The 16417-nt window shown below is 44.9% G+C and overlaps 1 protein-coding gene across 7 annotated transcripts in view; it reads right to left on the bottom strand.

Moving 5' to 3' along the window:
- Positions 1-15706, bottom strand: part of RALGPS1 (Ral GEF with PH domain and SH3 binding motif 1) — a 227364-nt gene extending 211658 nt beyond the window's left edge. For all 7 annotated transcript variants that reach the window (XR_003523545.2, XM_027614312.2, XM_027614311.2 and 4 more), the window contains exons 1-4: positions 15612-15706; positions 13949-14070; positions 10721-10828; positions 1844-1894 (exon numbers count right to left, since the gene is read on the bottom strand). Coding sequence is in view for 6 of the 7 variants with exons in the window: in XM_027614312.2 (XP_027470113.1) it covers positions 1844-1894; positions 10721-10828; positions 13949-14070; positions 15612-15618 (288 nt within the window). In the remaining variant the exon portion in view is untranslated. The remainder of the gene's footprint in view (positions 1-1843; positions 1895-10720; positions 10829-13948; positions 14071-15611) is intronic.
- Between the last annotated feature and the right edge of the window lie 711 nt (positions 15707-16417).

The raw sequence follows: 16417 nt of genomic DNA on the forward strand, positions 1-16417 counted from the left end.
GATGTGCAGCCACAATTGACAACCACAGCTCCAAGTGAAAATCTTGAAAGCAAAACATCTCCACCTTAATGTCTTATCACAATTTGAATCAAGATATGTCTTGGATGAGGCACCTTCCAAACCTCAGTGCCCTGGGGAAAAGCCTTGGTCTGCCCCTAGGTGTGCCTCCAAAGAACTCCCCACCATTTTCCCTCCTACAATGAGCCTGAGCAGCCACGCCAGCTTCCCTGGGCACATGCAGGTTCAGGATTCAGGGCTCACGGCCTCTCCCAGATGCTCAGGACAAAGAATAAAGAAAGATCCAAATGTCTAAATAGCTCCAGATCAAAGCTAAGCAGAGTACATGATCACAAAGAGCTTCAAGCTGAGAACTAAGGCAACCATCACACAAATACTCCCCTAAAAGTCTCCAAGAGGTAGAGAGTTGTTTTATTTTTTTTTTAATTAGAAAGAACGGATAATTTCATGTTAGAAGATAACAGTAAAAAAATTGGAAGTCAGCCAATTCAAAAAAGCAAACACAGCTCTGCTCCCCAAACCTCATGAACACAGCACGCGTGCATGCACACACACACAGTACTATAAATCACTGCCATGTCTTCATATAAATGCTGAGCGCAGCTAGAAGTACTAGTTTCCTCCTAATTTGCAGTAGGTTAGATGCCAGCTCTCAGAAGGCCTGGATCCTTTGTCTGGTTTTGTATTAAAATATGCTGCTTTTCTCAAAGCCTTAACAGCTACCATACTATAAGAGGAAGGGGCTGCATGTCAAGAGAGTTCTGGAATTCACACCATGGCTGCAGCAGACACTTTCTGACATATCTCCCCATGTACACCCTCTTCTCTAAAATGTGCACCCCATTCACCAGACTGGGTCCCCTCAGCTGTGCTCGCTCATCTTGGCCACATACTCCTGGCCTAGGTCATGAAGCAGCATGAGTCACGTGGCTCAGCCAGGCTGGACTGAGAGCTGCTAGTCTCAGTCTGGAAGGTGGCCTAAAGGAGGATCATGTAAATGTGAGCCCTTCGGAGAGGCCAGGTTGGACCATGCGAACAGACAGGAAAGAAGGGAGGAGAGCGGAAGAGGAAAAAGCAGAGACAAGAGGCAGAGACCACTTGCGTCTTGGTTGGCTCTCCGGCCGCCTGAACTCCACGCTCATAGATTCCATGAAGTGCCCCTTTATCCCCATAATAAACTCTTCTGCCTAACCAGCTACTTCAAAATGGATTTCTATTACTAGCCAACAAAAAAAGAACCCTGACTAAAACAACTCTAAAGCCTTGTTATCAACTACTAAACATTTCCAGGATATTTTTAAAGACCAAAACCAACTTTTTTCTCTCTATTGAATATGCTGTTTCTAAAAATGTACATATGCTCTTAATGTAAACATGTATATGTTTTGCTGTGGAAACTGGTTTCAAAATCAGAAACAAGGCAACCACCAGAATTTGGGATCAACAAAAAGAAAGCTCTCCAGGAAAATCTTCCCTCACATCCCGTTCTTGACAGGGACCATTCTCAACAGGAGGAGCCTGGGAAAAAAGAATCAGTGTGGCAAGGCCTGGCTCAGGTATGGAGGCCAAGGGCACCAACTGCCCCCAGCCCTGCCAGGGTGGGCCAGACACAGTGACAGTCTCTGCGGACCCCAAACACCGGGAACAAAGAATGAGCACCATCAAGAATGAGAAGCTCCTGGATGCACTCTTTAATAGGGGCTTAAATCATTAATGTGTTTATAGAGACTTCAAGAGAGAAACCAAAAGTCGCTCAGACATGGCTGACTAAATCATCTCCTCCCAGCCACAGTGTTTAGAACAATTTAAAGGACAAAGTACAGACCTCCGGCTGGATGGCTTTAAACACAGGTATGTCCATTAACGTGATCTGGCTCTGCAAAAAAAGAGAATCAGTGTTAGAATATACTGGAAGTCAAAGGTAACTTTGAATGCATACAGAGTAATAACACATTCTCCCTTGAAATAAAAATCAAGAAAGAATGGAATAAAAAAATTCCCAAAATGCCTCTCCCATCCCTTCCCCCTTCGTAAATCTTGACCCTACACCCTTCTTTCTTTAATGTGAGACAAACTCCCAATTTAAGAATTGATGATAGTCATTTGGAGGGTGGGACTGAGATTAAGGGGAACATTTTTAGTTTGGATATTTTTGTACTATTAGTGTTTTTGTTTCAAACATGAATTACTTTTGTAATTTAAAAAAGTTGTAGACACAGTATTAAAAATTAGAATGCTAAACAGAGACACTATCTATTACTCTAAATTTAAATTTTAAAAAAATTGTGGCTTATAGAAATTGTATATTTCTTCTGAAGTCTAAGTCTCCTCTAAATTATACGGTAGAGTGCTACTTGAGATGCATCCATGGACCCGTGCTGGACCACAAACTATTTACTCCACCAGCTCACAAGGAGATAACTAACAATTGGAGAGCAAGCATTTCGGAACTTTTATAACAAATTGCCACAACGTCTTTATTGTATTTTTTTTTTAAGTATCAGTCCTCAACAGATGGGAAATGAAAAACAACTGGCCCTTTACCACAGCTAGCTTGCGAAGCACTAATGTTGTAAACAAAGAAAACACACATCTAGTTAAAGGCTGTTCCCATTGTTAGCTGCTCATCGGGTGACAGTAAAAGAAAGCACCATTGCTGACAATCTTTGCAGGCCAAGGCATGCACTGAGCCGACTTTGCATGATCTGCCCATCTCTATATGTCACCTGGGATGCCAGTTGTCAGTTAATAGACACCTCTGTGATAGGCCAGGGAAAGAAGAGCCAAGGGCATTTGGATGCCTCCTAACTCGAGAAGACACCCTGCCCATGGCACACATGTCAAAGGGGAGGATGTGATGCAGTGGAATGAACGGGGGCTCTGGAATCATCAGGGCTTCAGTGTGCGCCTGGATACCACCGCTTAACAGTAATATGCTCTTTGACACTTGGTTTAACCTCTCCCAGTCTCAGGTGCCACATCTAGGAAATGGTGACAATAATCCTTATCTTACAGGATCCTTGGGAAAATCCAAGAGAAGAAGTGCAGAATGCCAGGCATCTGCCAGGTGCTTTCTCTAGACATGCGTATGTGTGTATACATACATATATTCACGCATATATATAGAGAGAGAGACAGAGACAGAAAGACCGAGAGTATCTGTCAGGTGCCAGGCATTCTGCACCTCCTATCTTGAATTTTCACAAAGATTATATATATATACTGTGGAATTTGAACAACATGGGGGTTAGGGATACCAACCCTCCCTGGTCTAAAATCTGCATATCGGGGCGCCTGAGTGGCTCAGTCAGTTAAGCATCCAACTCTTGATATCGGCTCAGGTCACGATCTCAGGGCTGTGAGATCAAGCCCCATGTCATGCTCCATGCTTAGCAGGGAGTCTGCTTCTCTCTCTACTTCTCTCTCCCTCTGCCCCTTCCCCCACTCATGCACTCTCTCTCTCTAAATAAATAAGTCTTTAAAAAAAAAACCAAATCTGAACATAACCTTTGATTCCCCAAAAACTTAACTACTAACAGCCTACTGTTGACCAGAAGCCTTACTGATAACATCAATAGTTGATTAATACATTTTGTTTGTTAGATGAATTATAAACTGTACTCTTACAAAAAGGTAATCTAGAGAAAAGCAAATGTTATTAAGAAAATCATAAGGAAGGGAAAACACATTTACAGTACTGTATTTATATAAAAAAAAAAACCAAAACACCTGCATATAAGTAGACCCACACAGTTCAAACCTGTGTGCTCAAGGGTCAACTGTGTACACATGTGTGTTTATATATTTACACTTATATGTCACATATGTGTGAAGTCACACAGATGAGCTCATGTATTGGCATGTGAACTTATGATTCCTGGCCAATACATGAGCTAAGAAATAAGGGAACTGTTAATTTGTTTGAATATTCAAGCATCAAAATTCCTCTTAAAGGAAGCTGTTACTTAAGTCAACAAATAGTCATGAAAAAGCCTCATGTCAAGAATACATTGGAGGGGCATCTGGGTGGCTCAGTCATTAAGTGTCTGCCTTCGGCTCAGGTCATGATCCCAGGGTCCTGGGATCGAGCCCTGTATCGGGCTCCCTGCCCAGCGGGAAGCCTATTCTCCCTCTCCCACTCCCTCTGCTTGTGTTCCCTCTCTCGCTGTGTCTTTTTCTGTCAAAAAATAAATAAAATCTTTAAAAAAAAAGAATACATTGGAAAAATGGCAACACACACAGTATGTCAAGTGTAACCACAGTCCAAGGCTAAGGTGCAGAATTGTGGTTGCCTCTTGGCATAATTTAAAGGTGGTCCAAGACCACTGGATTCCTGAGAAGCACAGGACGCAGGCCAAAGCATACCATCCTCAGGGCTGAGCAGGAGAGGGAAATAAGCAGGTGGCTTCTGTGGAGAGCCTCTTTGTCCCCTCCAACGGGCCAGTGCTGCCACTACGGAAGCTCAGCAGAGAGACAGACAGCAAAGGCACCAAGAATAAAGAAACACTTGGGAACTGAGCCCTTCCACCTCTGGGTCTACCCACCAGTGGCAAGGGGGCAGTGGACATCAGCACAAGGTGGATCTGGTCCTCGTAATCTGGGTATTGAGGGATGACTGAGGCCAGGAGGCCTGGAGGTCTATGTGTCTGGCCCAGAGCTATGTCCCAGGCAGGGCAAACACACTGGCATTTCTCCTGCCAGACCCATGGTGATTGCTAGCCAAGTCCCCTCATATTTGGATTAATTCTGCCATCCTGGGGAACAGAAAGGCCTTGTGAAGACAGGAGATTCACGCTGAAAGCTCTGAGGACCTTGGAAATCTCTCCCGCGGCTCAAGTTAACTCCCTATCCGGGAGAACTAGCAGGATGTTTGCAATGTCATTTAGGACGAGAACCAAAAGTCTGCTAATGTGAAAATGAGAAAACTTCCTCTCCATCCTGCCGTCACTTCTAGGGTTTGCTACTGAATTTCCAAATGATTTATTAAAATAGTGGCTTTACATTTCACATTTTTTTGGATGGTCCAAGTTTCAAGTATCCTAATCCCTGCTCAGACCCTAAGTCAGAAAATGTATTCAGGTGTTTTATTCAAAATAAACAACAGAGGTCTCCAAACTTAAAATAGACTGGCTGGTCCCAAACACACAATCTGAGGGTTTTCAGAAGATTCTCTCCCATTTCTAACCTCTCAATTCTCACCAAAAAAGATGCAGAGTCCAGAACAAGAATATGTCAATACATAGGTAAAATCATCAGATTATAAATTTCATGTCATTTTACTACAAAGCCAAACACACATGGAAAGGTTGCTTATGAGCAGTCCTTCCCAGGAAATGTGGGCACTCCAAAGCAGGCAGTTTTACCAGAAAGGGAGGGTGTGGGTAGGGGTGGGAGCTTGAGGGAAATCAGGTCCCGTCCCCCTTCACGGTGGCTCTCAGCCTCAGGAGACCCTGCCTGCAGGGGAGAGGACCCGGCTTCCTGGAGAGAAAGGGCACTTCCTACGGGTGTGGTGCGGCCTCCACAGAAATAGGACCATCTTGTCTACCAGCAGCACTTGTTGTGATGAGCACGGGACGATGCATGGAAGTGTTAAATCTCTACACTGTGCACCTGAAACTAACATCACCCTGTATGTAACTAACTGGAATTTAAGTAAAAACAATGAATGAGTGAACGAACAAATGAATGAACGAACGGAATCAGCAAACCCACCCCAGTGAGGCACACATGCCAGGACTGAGGCGCACACTCACGGACAAGTCTCTCAATGGCTTCCTCTTACCTTGGGAAATAGAGCCTTAACACAGCATGCCCAGTGAAGCCAGTCACCCTGGTGATGCCTTCCTTAATCCTAACTTCTTCTCCCATCTCCTCCTTCCTCCTAGCCCAGGGCCCCCTAAAAATCCAGGCTTTTTAGGGAAATGGCTAATCTCCACATATTACAAAACATTTCTGTTGAGGTGAATTCTTCAGAATGGAGAAACCAATAGAATCACTTCACAATACGGCCCTAAAGAAAGAGGTGTTTCTATGTGAATAAATGAAAGCCACTTAGCCAAAAAGGAAACAAAAAATGTATTCTGCCTAGTTGAAGGTAGTGTTCTCTAACACTGGTGACTAAATCCCCTCTTCCCAGCCACAACCTTATATAAAGGCTCTCAACCCCCAAATAAACAAAAGAAGCTGTTGGCAAATCAGTGGCATATTTTATAACAGAAGATATCTTTAAATTTGCATTTAGATCACTCCACCAATACATGACCAGGAGGGCTCATGGAACGAAAGGCAATCAGCTCCAAAGATACACTCCTACTTCTACTCCGAGAGTCACAGGAACCATGTGTCTGGCAAATTTAGAATCATAGTCAAGGAAATGCAAATTAAACAGGAAGATGCCATTTGTCCTCCATCAGTGCCATCAGGAGCAACGGGACTAGAGAATGCTCTGTTCTTTTTGGGAAACAATCTGGCAGTAACCCATTAAAAAAGTTCTTTAACTGGATTTTTTTAAAAAAAGCCAAACTATAAAAAGTTGCAAGAATAGTATGATGAACTCTATAACCTTTCACCTAGCTTCACTAATTAACATCTTGCCTCATTTGCTTTATCTCCATGTATATAATTATACATACCCACTTTTTTGCAACCACTCAAGAATAAGATGCAGATATGACTCTTCACCCCTAAATCCTTCAGCATGTTATTTCCCAAGAACAAGATTGTGCTCTTTCATAATGATAATAAATTATTACATTCAGAAAACTTATCATTGTTATAATAGTATCATCTAATATTACAGTCTGCATTCAAAATTTGCTAAATATCCCAATACTGTTTTTTATAGCAATTTTTTCTTGATACAAGATCAGGCATAGCACTTAGATCTTATGTCCTAAAAAGTGAAATGAGCATACTGTTGACACAACATTCCCTACACCTACAGAAAGAAGAGCACCGGTACATAAGGAGACTTTATACAGAGATCTACATTTAGATACAGATAGAAAAATACATGTTTGCACCATTATTCACAGCAGCAAAAATCTGGAAACAACATAAGAGACCATGAAAAGGGACTTACTGAAAAAAAAAAATTATGGTATATCCAGACTCTGGAATATTACGCAGCTATTAAAAAATAGAGAATTAAAGGGTGGGTGGCTTGGGTGGCTCAGTCGATTAGGTGTCTGACTCTTGATTTCAGCTGAGGTCATGATATCAGGGTCATGAGACTCTGAGTTGGGCTCCATGCTCAGTGGGGAGTCTGCTTGGGATTTTCTCTCCCTCTCCCTCTGCCCCTCCCCTGCTTGTGCATATGTACACACTCTCTTTCTCTCTCTCTCTCAAATAAATAAAAATCTTCAAAAATAGAGAATTAAATCTACATATATGGACCTAGAAAGATGTCCATGATCTACCGATAAAGTTCCAGCACTGCTTTTTACTTTGCTTTCAGCATACTGCAGAGTAGAAGGATGGAGATCTAGCTGTAGATCTCTGACATCAGCTGTAGCAACATTTTTCTAGATATGTCTTGTGAGGCGAGGGAAACAAAAGCAAAAATAAACTATTGGGACTATAACAAAATAAAAAGCTTCTGCAGAGCAAAAAAAAAAAAATCTACAAAACTAAGAGACAACTTACTGAATGAGGGAAGATATCTGCAAGTGGCATATTCAATAAAGGGTTAGTATCCAAAATATATAAAGAACTGATATAAGTCAATACCAAAAAACCAAATAATCCAATTTAAAAATGGGTAGAAGACATGAGCAGACATTTCTCCAAAGATATCCAGATGGTCAACAGACACATGAAAAGATGCTCAATATCCCTCATCAACAGGGAAATACAAATCAAAACCACAATGAGCTATCACCCCACACCTTTCAGAACGGCTAAAATCAAAAACACAAGAAATGACAAGTGTTGGCAAGGATATGGAGTAAAAGGAACTCTCTTGCTCTGTTGGTGGGAATGTAAACTCATTCAGCCTCCGTGGAAGACAATGGAGGTTCCTCAAAAAACTAAAAATAGAACTACCCTACAATCCAGTAATTGCACCACTGTGTATTTACCCAAAAAATATGAAAATACTAATTAGAAAGAATATGTTCACCCCTCTATTTATAGCAGCATTATTTACAATAGCCAAATTAAAGAAATAGCCCAAGTGTCCATTGGATAAAGAACATGTAGTATAAATATGCAAGGAATACTATTCAGCCATAACAAAGAATAAAACCTTGGCATTTGCAATAACACGGATGATCTAGAGGGTATAATGCTAAGGGAAATAAGTTAGAGAAAGACAAATACCAGGATTTCATTCATATGTGAAATTTAAGAAACAAAACAAACAAAGGAAAAAAAAGAGACAAAGCAAAAAACAGACTCTGAACTATAGAGAACAAACTGATGGTTACCAGAGGAGAGCTGGGTGGGGGATGGGAGGAACAGGTGAAGGGGATTAAAGAGTACACTTATCATGATGACCGTACTAAGTAATACATGGAACTACTGAACCACTATATTACACACTTGAAACTAATATAACACTATATGTTAACCATACTGGAATTTAAAAATTTTAAATAATAAATTAATTAATTAAATAAAATTGCACATGTGATTCAGATTATATTCCTGTTGGAATAGTATTGGTCTAGAATGCCAGCCTTGGTTTTAAATCCCAGATAGAGAGTGGCACTTATTCTCTGTGTGAAGAAGCGGTTTTCCTCTTTAAGCACTGACTTGCTCATCAGTAAATTGGTAATAAGAAATATACCTAATTTATCAGGCTGATGTGAGAAGTAAATTAGATAATGCATGTAAAGCACTTAGCATAAGACCTAGACATGGGGGACGTGTGGGTGGCTCGGTCAGTTAAGTGTCTGCCTTCAGCTTAGGTCATGATCCCAGGGTCCTGGGATTGAGTCCCGCATTGGGCTCCTTGCTCAACAGGGAGCCTGTTTCTCTCCCTGCCTGCCGCTCCCCCTGCTTGTGCTGGCTTTCTCTTTCTCTCTCTCTGACAAATAAATAAAGTCTTAAAAAAAAAAAAAAGACTTTCTTTGGAAAAAAAAAAAAAACCTAGACATGGCAGGTGTTCAAAAACGGGAGCTGTCCTTAATATGACCATCCAGCATTAGGTGAATAATCAGGAGATGAAGGTTTTAGACCTGGCTCTGCCCATACCTGGCTATATGATCCAGGCCAAAAAAAAAAAAATTAATCTCTTAGATTCTTCACTTCTTTATTAGAAAATCAGGAGCTAATAATCTGCTTCATCGGGTTATTCTGAAGACGGAATTTTTTCAGCCTACATGTATTCATTGAGTACCTACTATGAGCGAGGCACCATTCTGGGCACTGGGTAAAAAGCAATGAACAAGTCAGATAAAGTTCCTGTCCTTAAAGAGTTTCTATTCCAGAGGAGATATATCACACAAAAAAATATTATTATATGATGTAACGTTGGGTAGTAATAAGAAATATGACGAAACTGGGGCAGGGTAAGGGAAAAGAGAGTGATGGAAAGATGCCACTTTAGCCCAAGGACAGAGACAGAGACACGTGGAGAAGAGCCAGTAAGAGTGACGGAAGAGAAGCGCAGGGCCCTGCAGCAGGGGGATGCTGGGTGAGTCTGGGTTAGAAAAAGGGAGCCAAGGTATAGCTGGGGAGCACAGAGACGGGGGCAGGAGAGGAGACTTGGCCAGACCATAGGGGGCCCTGGAGGCCTTGGGAGGAACGCAGGGTCTCATTCTCATACGAAGCAGCTGCCAGAGAGCTTTACACAAGTTTTTAACTGACCCTTTGGCTACGCTGAAGGAGGTGATGCCAGGCTCAGCATGGCACAAAATAAATGTGGGGGCCGGCGGTGGCAGAAGGCAGAGATACGGCCCAGTTAGCTCCCCCAGCACCCTGGAGGGCCCGAAACCTGTTACAGCAAAGGCGACAGGGAGGAAGTGGGCACGGCAGGAAACAGGTCAGTGGTGCTGCAAAGAGTTACAGCCCTGGAACAGTGCTTGCAATCTGGCTCCAGGTCACCCCAGAGGCAATATACTCCTCTACCGTCAAAGCGCAAAAGGAAAAAACCAAGCCATGGCAAACCGAGAAGCCAACTCTGCGTCTCCACCACAAGAAACAGCCCTCAGTCAGACCAGCAGAAACACACTGGTTGAAGAAAAGACAATTTAAAAAAAAAAATGTATTATTACAAAACACAATTTTCTATCATAGAAAAGTCATTATAAAAATGTAGAAATTAAACAAAAAGAAACAAAAAGAAGAAAAATTAAATTCCAATTAACTAGAATCCTACAACCAGAAGTTACAGTAAATAATGTTTGTCTATATCCAGATATATCCAGAACACGTAAACATCGAATCTAGACATCCTCTTCTGCAAATATAAGTATGTGCACATTGCACGTGCTTTTTAAAAATGGCACTGTTCTCTATTAATGGTGCTGCAACTTGCTCCTTTCACTTAATATTCAAATATAGTGTGCATGACTTCCAAGGTGGTTAATTCTAGATGGATGGCATCCTTTTTAATGCTGCTTAGTATTATATCATACAGAATGTTATATCCCAGAGTCCCTACTGTTGGGCACATGGGTTGTTTCCAACCGGTGTTTGCTACCCACCCCGTCGCACCCTGTTTCGGTGCCCAGACACCCACATCGGTTCCGTTACTTACAGCAAACTCCTCGGGACTCACTTTCAAGACATCGAAGACAACGGCATCGTAGCTCTTGCTGGCATAGTCGCAGCTCTGGCCCTCCAGAGAGTCTGAGCTGCTGCTGCCCTGTGGAGGACAGGGAGAGAGGGGCCACCTGAGCAGTCGGGATGACTGCAGACTCACTGACTCCCACACCCAGCCCAAGGTCGCAAGAGTGACAGCACCGTACAGTAAGAAAAGCTCCTACTGCTCGCTGCCTTACCCCGTTCTGGGCACCGGGTGAGGAACTTCATACACACGCTCTTGTTTAATTCTCCATAAGAACTGAGGACATGCTATTCTTATTCCCGCTTTACAGATAAGGAAGCAGAGGCAAGGCCGCCTCCCCCAAGGTATCACAGCCGGGAAACAGAAGAACTAGGAGGTGAACCTAGTTTCTCGTCTACCTGACGCCAGATGTGCACCCTCCTCGGTCACTACCCCCAACTGTTTCCAGCCCGCTGTGTAGCTGGTGGGGTAAAAAGATACAGCCCACTCCTCCTTCAGAGAGAACGGGACTTCACAACTTAGGCAATCGTCTGTCTTGTTCTGTCTCTCAAACATTACCTGGTTTCACCTTTGTTTTTTTGTTGTTGTTGTTTTTCTTGAAGTCATTGCAGGAAATTCTTACACAAAATGTTAAACTGGCTCTCAAGGCTTATTTCATGTATGGGCCATTTGGAATTCAAAGCCAGTTTGCTGATGAGGTGAGAGGTAACCAACTGGCTTTGGAGACGGGCGTGAAAGTTAAATTTAGAAGAGTCCCTTATTAAGGAGAACACCACGAGCCCTGCATGTACAGAAGGGGTCTCCCATAAAAAAAGCAAGTTAAAACTCCCCAAATGGGGCCAGTTTTATGAAACTCAACACTGTGGGGATCCCAGAATGTTGAACATACCTTCTCTTTGATTTTATTTAATTTCATCAAATTCTACTTTGGGGAACCAATCAAGCTTACCACCCAAAAATTGTGCCCTGTTCATAAATGGTTGTATTCGTCTCAACCCATGAAGAGGGATTTTGTGGTTTCCATTAACCTCAATATCTTGGACTGGGATTTAGAGAACATGCTTTTATTAATTCTTCTTTATTTCACTCTTTCCAAAATGGCTGTATCTGGAAAAACTTTGCAATCTTACTGGAAACCAGGGTGTTTTTAGGCCAGTGAGGGAAACCAACAGTCAACAACTGAGAATGTGGGGTTAAAAGGAGGAGCGGAAACTCAAACCTGTAGATTTCAGTAGGCCTATGTCATTGAAAGGTTTTATGAATGAGGCAGCTCTACCCAAAACTAGATCTAAGACGATCTGAAGAAGCAGCACATCACGGTGGTTAAGAGTGCTGAAGTCATGCCCGGTGGAAATGCCAGCTCCACACAAGCTACTTCACCTGACCGTCTCAGCTCTCTGGAAACCGGCACCATTGGCACCTCCTCCCCAGGGCTGTGGTACAGGTTGCATACGATGAAGCTAACAGAGCAGCAGGCAGAATCCCCCTCCCCGGGAGATGCTGGTTCAAGGGGCCTGGGCGGGCTCGGCCATGGCTATTTTAGAAGTTCCCTGAACGATGGGACATTCTCCCCTGAGGAGGATCTGTGCTAGACTTTTGAGAAGTAACTAAGACGAATCCTGAATGCCTCTAAAATTGGCAGTCTGTTCTGCCCCTCAGTCTTATGCACAGACTCTAAGCAGGCGAATACCTACAAGTCACTCTGCACTTCCACACCCACCTTCCAGAAAGCGACCGAGTCAGGTGACAAGGTGGCTTTCCTCAGTGTAGTGTCACCAGGGTTCAGAGCACTGGCTTGAGAGTCACAGGGGCCTGGCTGTGAATCCCCACCCACGTCCGACCAGCTGTGTGATTTGAGCCAGTTTATTCACTTCTTCCTGCCTTAGTTTCCCCATCTATAAACTGGGGGTGAAGCAACAGCACATACCTGATCGAGCTACTGTGAGGATCAGTGGGGTGACACCTGTGGAACATGCAAGACAAGGCCTGGCAGACAGGACGCGCTCAATTATGGAGGTGGATGTGTGTGTCGTGTCATTCATCACCAAAATTTACTGAGTACTTCAATTATACACGTGTTCTCTCAACAACTACGTGAGTACTTACCATGTTCCAGATACACACACAGACGCACACACACAGGATACATACGTGTATATGCGTACATGTGCGCACAAACACACAGAGAGATCAGAAAAGACAGAAGTTTTACTGCAGATGAAGTGTAAATTGTAATGAAAACAGAAGTCTGATTCCTCCAGTTACCAAACAGTCCATTCCTGGGATTTCAGGTTTTATAACTTCCCTGTAACACCCCATTGCATCTGCCCCAGGCACATACGCTCATACAAGAGGCCTTATTTAATCCAGTATTGCCCCAAATACATTCGTGGTGGTGGTGATGATTAGGCAGTGACTTCATTTAAACCTATATTGGCACCATCAGGGAATTTTAAAAGGTACTCACAAGTCTGTTTTCAGAAGCAGAGATCAAAATAAGGAATTCTTTAAAGGTTTACAAGATATGAATAGGTTCCTGTGAATTTCTAGCCGATCACACAGGATCATTTCAAAAGCCCAGCTCAACTGTGAGGGACTGAGCGTTCCCTTGCCGGTGGTCACGGGAGCCAGGCATTACACCTTCGGCAAGCTGGCATCCCTGGGCTGATGACACCCACTCCTCTTGCATGCCTCTGTTCCGTCACTGCACTTGGAAAACAAACCCCCACCCCCCCCCAAGCCCCGGGCCAGGGGCCCTAGCCCAGGCCACTCTCTGACCACCAGTCCTTACAGCCATCTCCTACTGAGCAAGGTAAACAAGAACAGAGGGCCAGTTGGAATCACTTCTGTCTGACTTCATTCTGGAATGTGTGACGTATTTACAATCAGCAGCAGCTTTTCTTGGGAAAGGTCTGATCCCATCTTGCCACCAAAATGGAATGTGGCACTTGCTACAACTGGACTGGGCAGGTGTTTGCTTTTCTTTGACGAGGACGACTGCAGAAAACCTACTGATCCTCGGGGCTGACTGCCTCCCAAATCTCACGCCTGGTGGGGCCAAGGGCGTCAGGAGTGCTAAGAACGGTGGTACTCACGGAGCCTTGCTGCCCTGCTGCCCACAACTTAGCTGGGGCCTGGGCCCGCGGAAAGGGGTCCCCCTACCCGCACCCACTGTCTCAATCCTCACAGCCCCTGTACCTGTGGAGTGGCGGAGGTGACCAACACGCTAGCCATCAGACCATTCCTCTTGTACATAGTCTCCGGGCCGCAGGGAGCTTCAGGGCAGCCTCCGCTGGTGACATAACCTGTCTGGAGAAGTCCTGCAAGGCAAGGGGGCTCATGAAAACCAGCTTCAAACTCAACTTAATCCCACTGTGGGGGTGGGGGTGGGGGTGACGTTGTGCTACACTTGAACAGAAGATCCCAGAGATGACCTTTATTATTTTTTTTAAGATTTTATTTATGTATTTGACAGAGAGAGAGAGAGAGAGAGAGAGAGAGAGAGGGAGAGAGCATGAGCAGGGGGAAGGGCAGGGGGAGAAGCAGACTCCCCGTGGAGCAGGGAGCCTGATGCGGGGCTCAATCCCAGGACCCTGGGATCATGACCTGAGCAGAAGGCGGACGCTTAGCTGACTGAGCCACCCAGGTGCCCTGTGACCTTTGTTTTAAATGAAAGCAGGCAAAGAAGACAACGGATTCTACACTGTCTCCCCATGCACTCGATTGCTTCATCAGTAACAAGGTGATAACGGCTAATAATGGCACAGGGCTCGCCAAGTGCCGTGCACTTGACGTACATTAACTGACCCTCACAACAGCCTCAGGAAGGTCCTATTACACCCATATTACATGTGAGGTATCTGAGGCACAGAGAGGTTAAGTAACTCATGCTTTAGTGCCTTCGCTCACATTGTCTCCTGATCCCATCATCATTCAAGGCCCTGCTCAAATGTCGTTTCTTCTGAGCATCATGCCTGGACCACTCGAACCAGAACCAGATGCTCCCATGCCGATGTGTACACACCTCTAGCAGAGCATTTATCACATCACTGAACGTCACAGAACTGTAGCCGCCACCTGCTTTTTAGCAGGAAAGTGACCAGGAGAGTAGGGAGGATGTAACAGGGCAAGGAAAGGAGAAGGTAGAGGGTCCCAGCAGGAAACCAAGTGCAATTATCCAGGCCAGAGCTGAAGGTCCTCCATGCTAAGTGAGGTTGTCACAGTGAAGTCAGACAAAAGGAGACAGACTGGGAGACAGCAGGGGCAGAAACTAGCTCCCCCAGACAGGGGAGAACGAGCTGAGGATGAATGGTGTCTGGCCTGAGGTGCCAGAAGGATGGTGTGTCCCTCCTCAAGGAAAGGAACAGAGGTGATGCAGCAGATTTGTGGAGGATAACGACGAACTTAATCTGGGATACACGCCGAATATATGCGGTGCCGGAGAGAAAATCCACCCTGGAGGGCAAGTCTCGCCCGAAGCCCCCATCTTCCGAAGCCCCAGGGAAGATGGTCTGGAGGAAGACGGAGAAGATCTCTGCCCTGCCTGTGACCCTGCTGGAGCCTCGGCCACAGGGCCCATGGCGGAGCAGCGAGCCAGACGGGACGGGGTCAAACACCCGAGAAGGAACGTCGGAGCGCCGCAGGCTCCAGCCGCGCCGGGCTCCGAAGCCACGACGGCTGTTCCCTCAGCCGCTCCGCCGGCTTCCGTCAGCCGCGTCGCCGTCAGCGACAGCCTGGGAGCCATCCACCGCCCCTCCTTTCTTCCCCCAGACACTGACAAGAACCAGTCTGAGCTATGAATGACATTTGGGGGCCAACGGGGGATAGCTGGATACGGGCCTTTTAGATAACCCCGAATTACCATGCATCTTCTGGGGCACGAGAGCAGCGGGAGGGGGATCAAGTAGGAGAAAGTCGACCTGGTGACACGCGGGACAGAGTTCAGCGCTACAGTGAGTTTGCGACTTAGTTTCGAATCAATCCGCGAAACACACTGAAGTCGAGATAAAGCAACTACGGCAAAATGCTAACAACTGACATCCACTGACAGGAGTTCACGGCACTAGTCTCTCAACCTTTCTGAATGCGCTACCATTTTCATCCTGGAAAAGAAAGAAAGGGGAAAAAAATCACAGGTGGGTTAAGTTTTTCCTCAGAGGCCAAACTCCTCTTTCACGAGCAGGGAAAGGGGTTGGGTTAGAAGCACTCATTTGTTAATCGTTTCTGTCCTCGGAGAAGCCATGCGGGCTGTTACCCAGGACCCTGAGCCCATGGCTGCGGCAGGTTCGGAAGGCAGCTACACAAAAAATAGGAAGAGACCTTTAGCAAAAGAAGGCCTAGGAATGGCGAAGGGACATGGCCCGGGGAAAGGAAAATCAAAACCACAGTGAGCTACCACCTCACACCTGCCAGGACGGCCATAATGAAAAAGACAGTAGCAAGTGTTGGCAAGGACGCAGAGAAATGGAGCCCTCGTACCTTGCTGGTAGGGAGGTGAAAGGTACAGCTCCTTTAGAAAATAGTTTGGTAGTTTCTTAAAAAGTTAAACATACACTTACCAAATGACCAGCAACTCTATTCCTAGGTAGCTACCTTAAAATAAATGAAAGCATATGTCCGCACAAAGACATGTACGTGAACTACTCATCAGAGCCAAAAGCTGGAAAC

This window comes from Zalophus californianus, chromosome 13 (assembly GCF_009762305.2).
Source record: "Zalophus californianus isolate mZalCal1 chromosome 13, mZalCal1.pri.v2, whole genome shotgun sequence".
Taxonomy (NCBI): Eukaryota; Metazoa; Chordata; class Mammalia; order Carnivora; family Otariidae; genus Zalophus; species Zalophus californianus.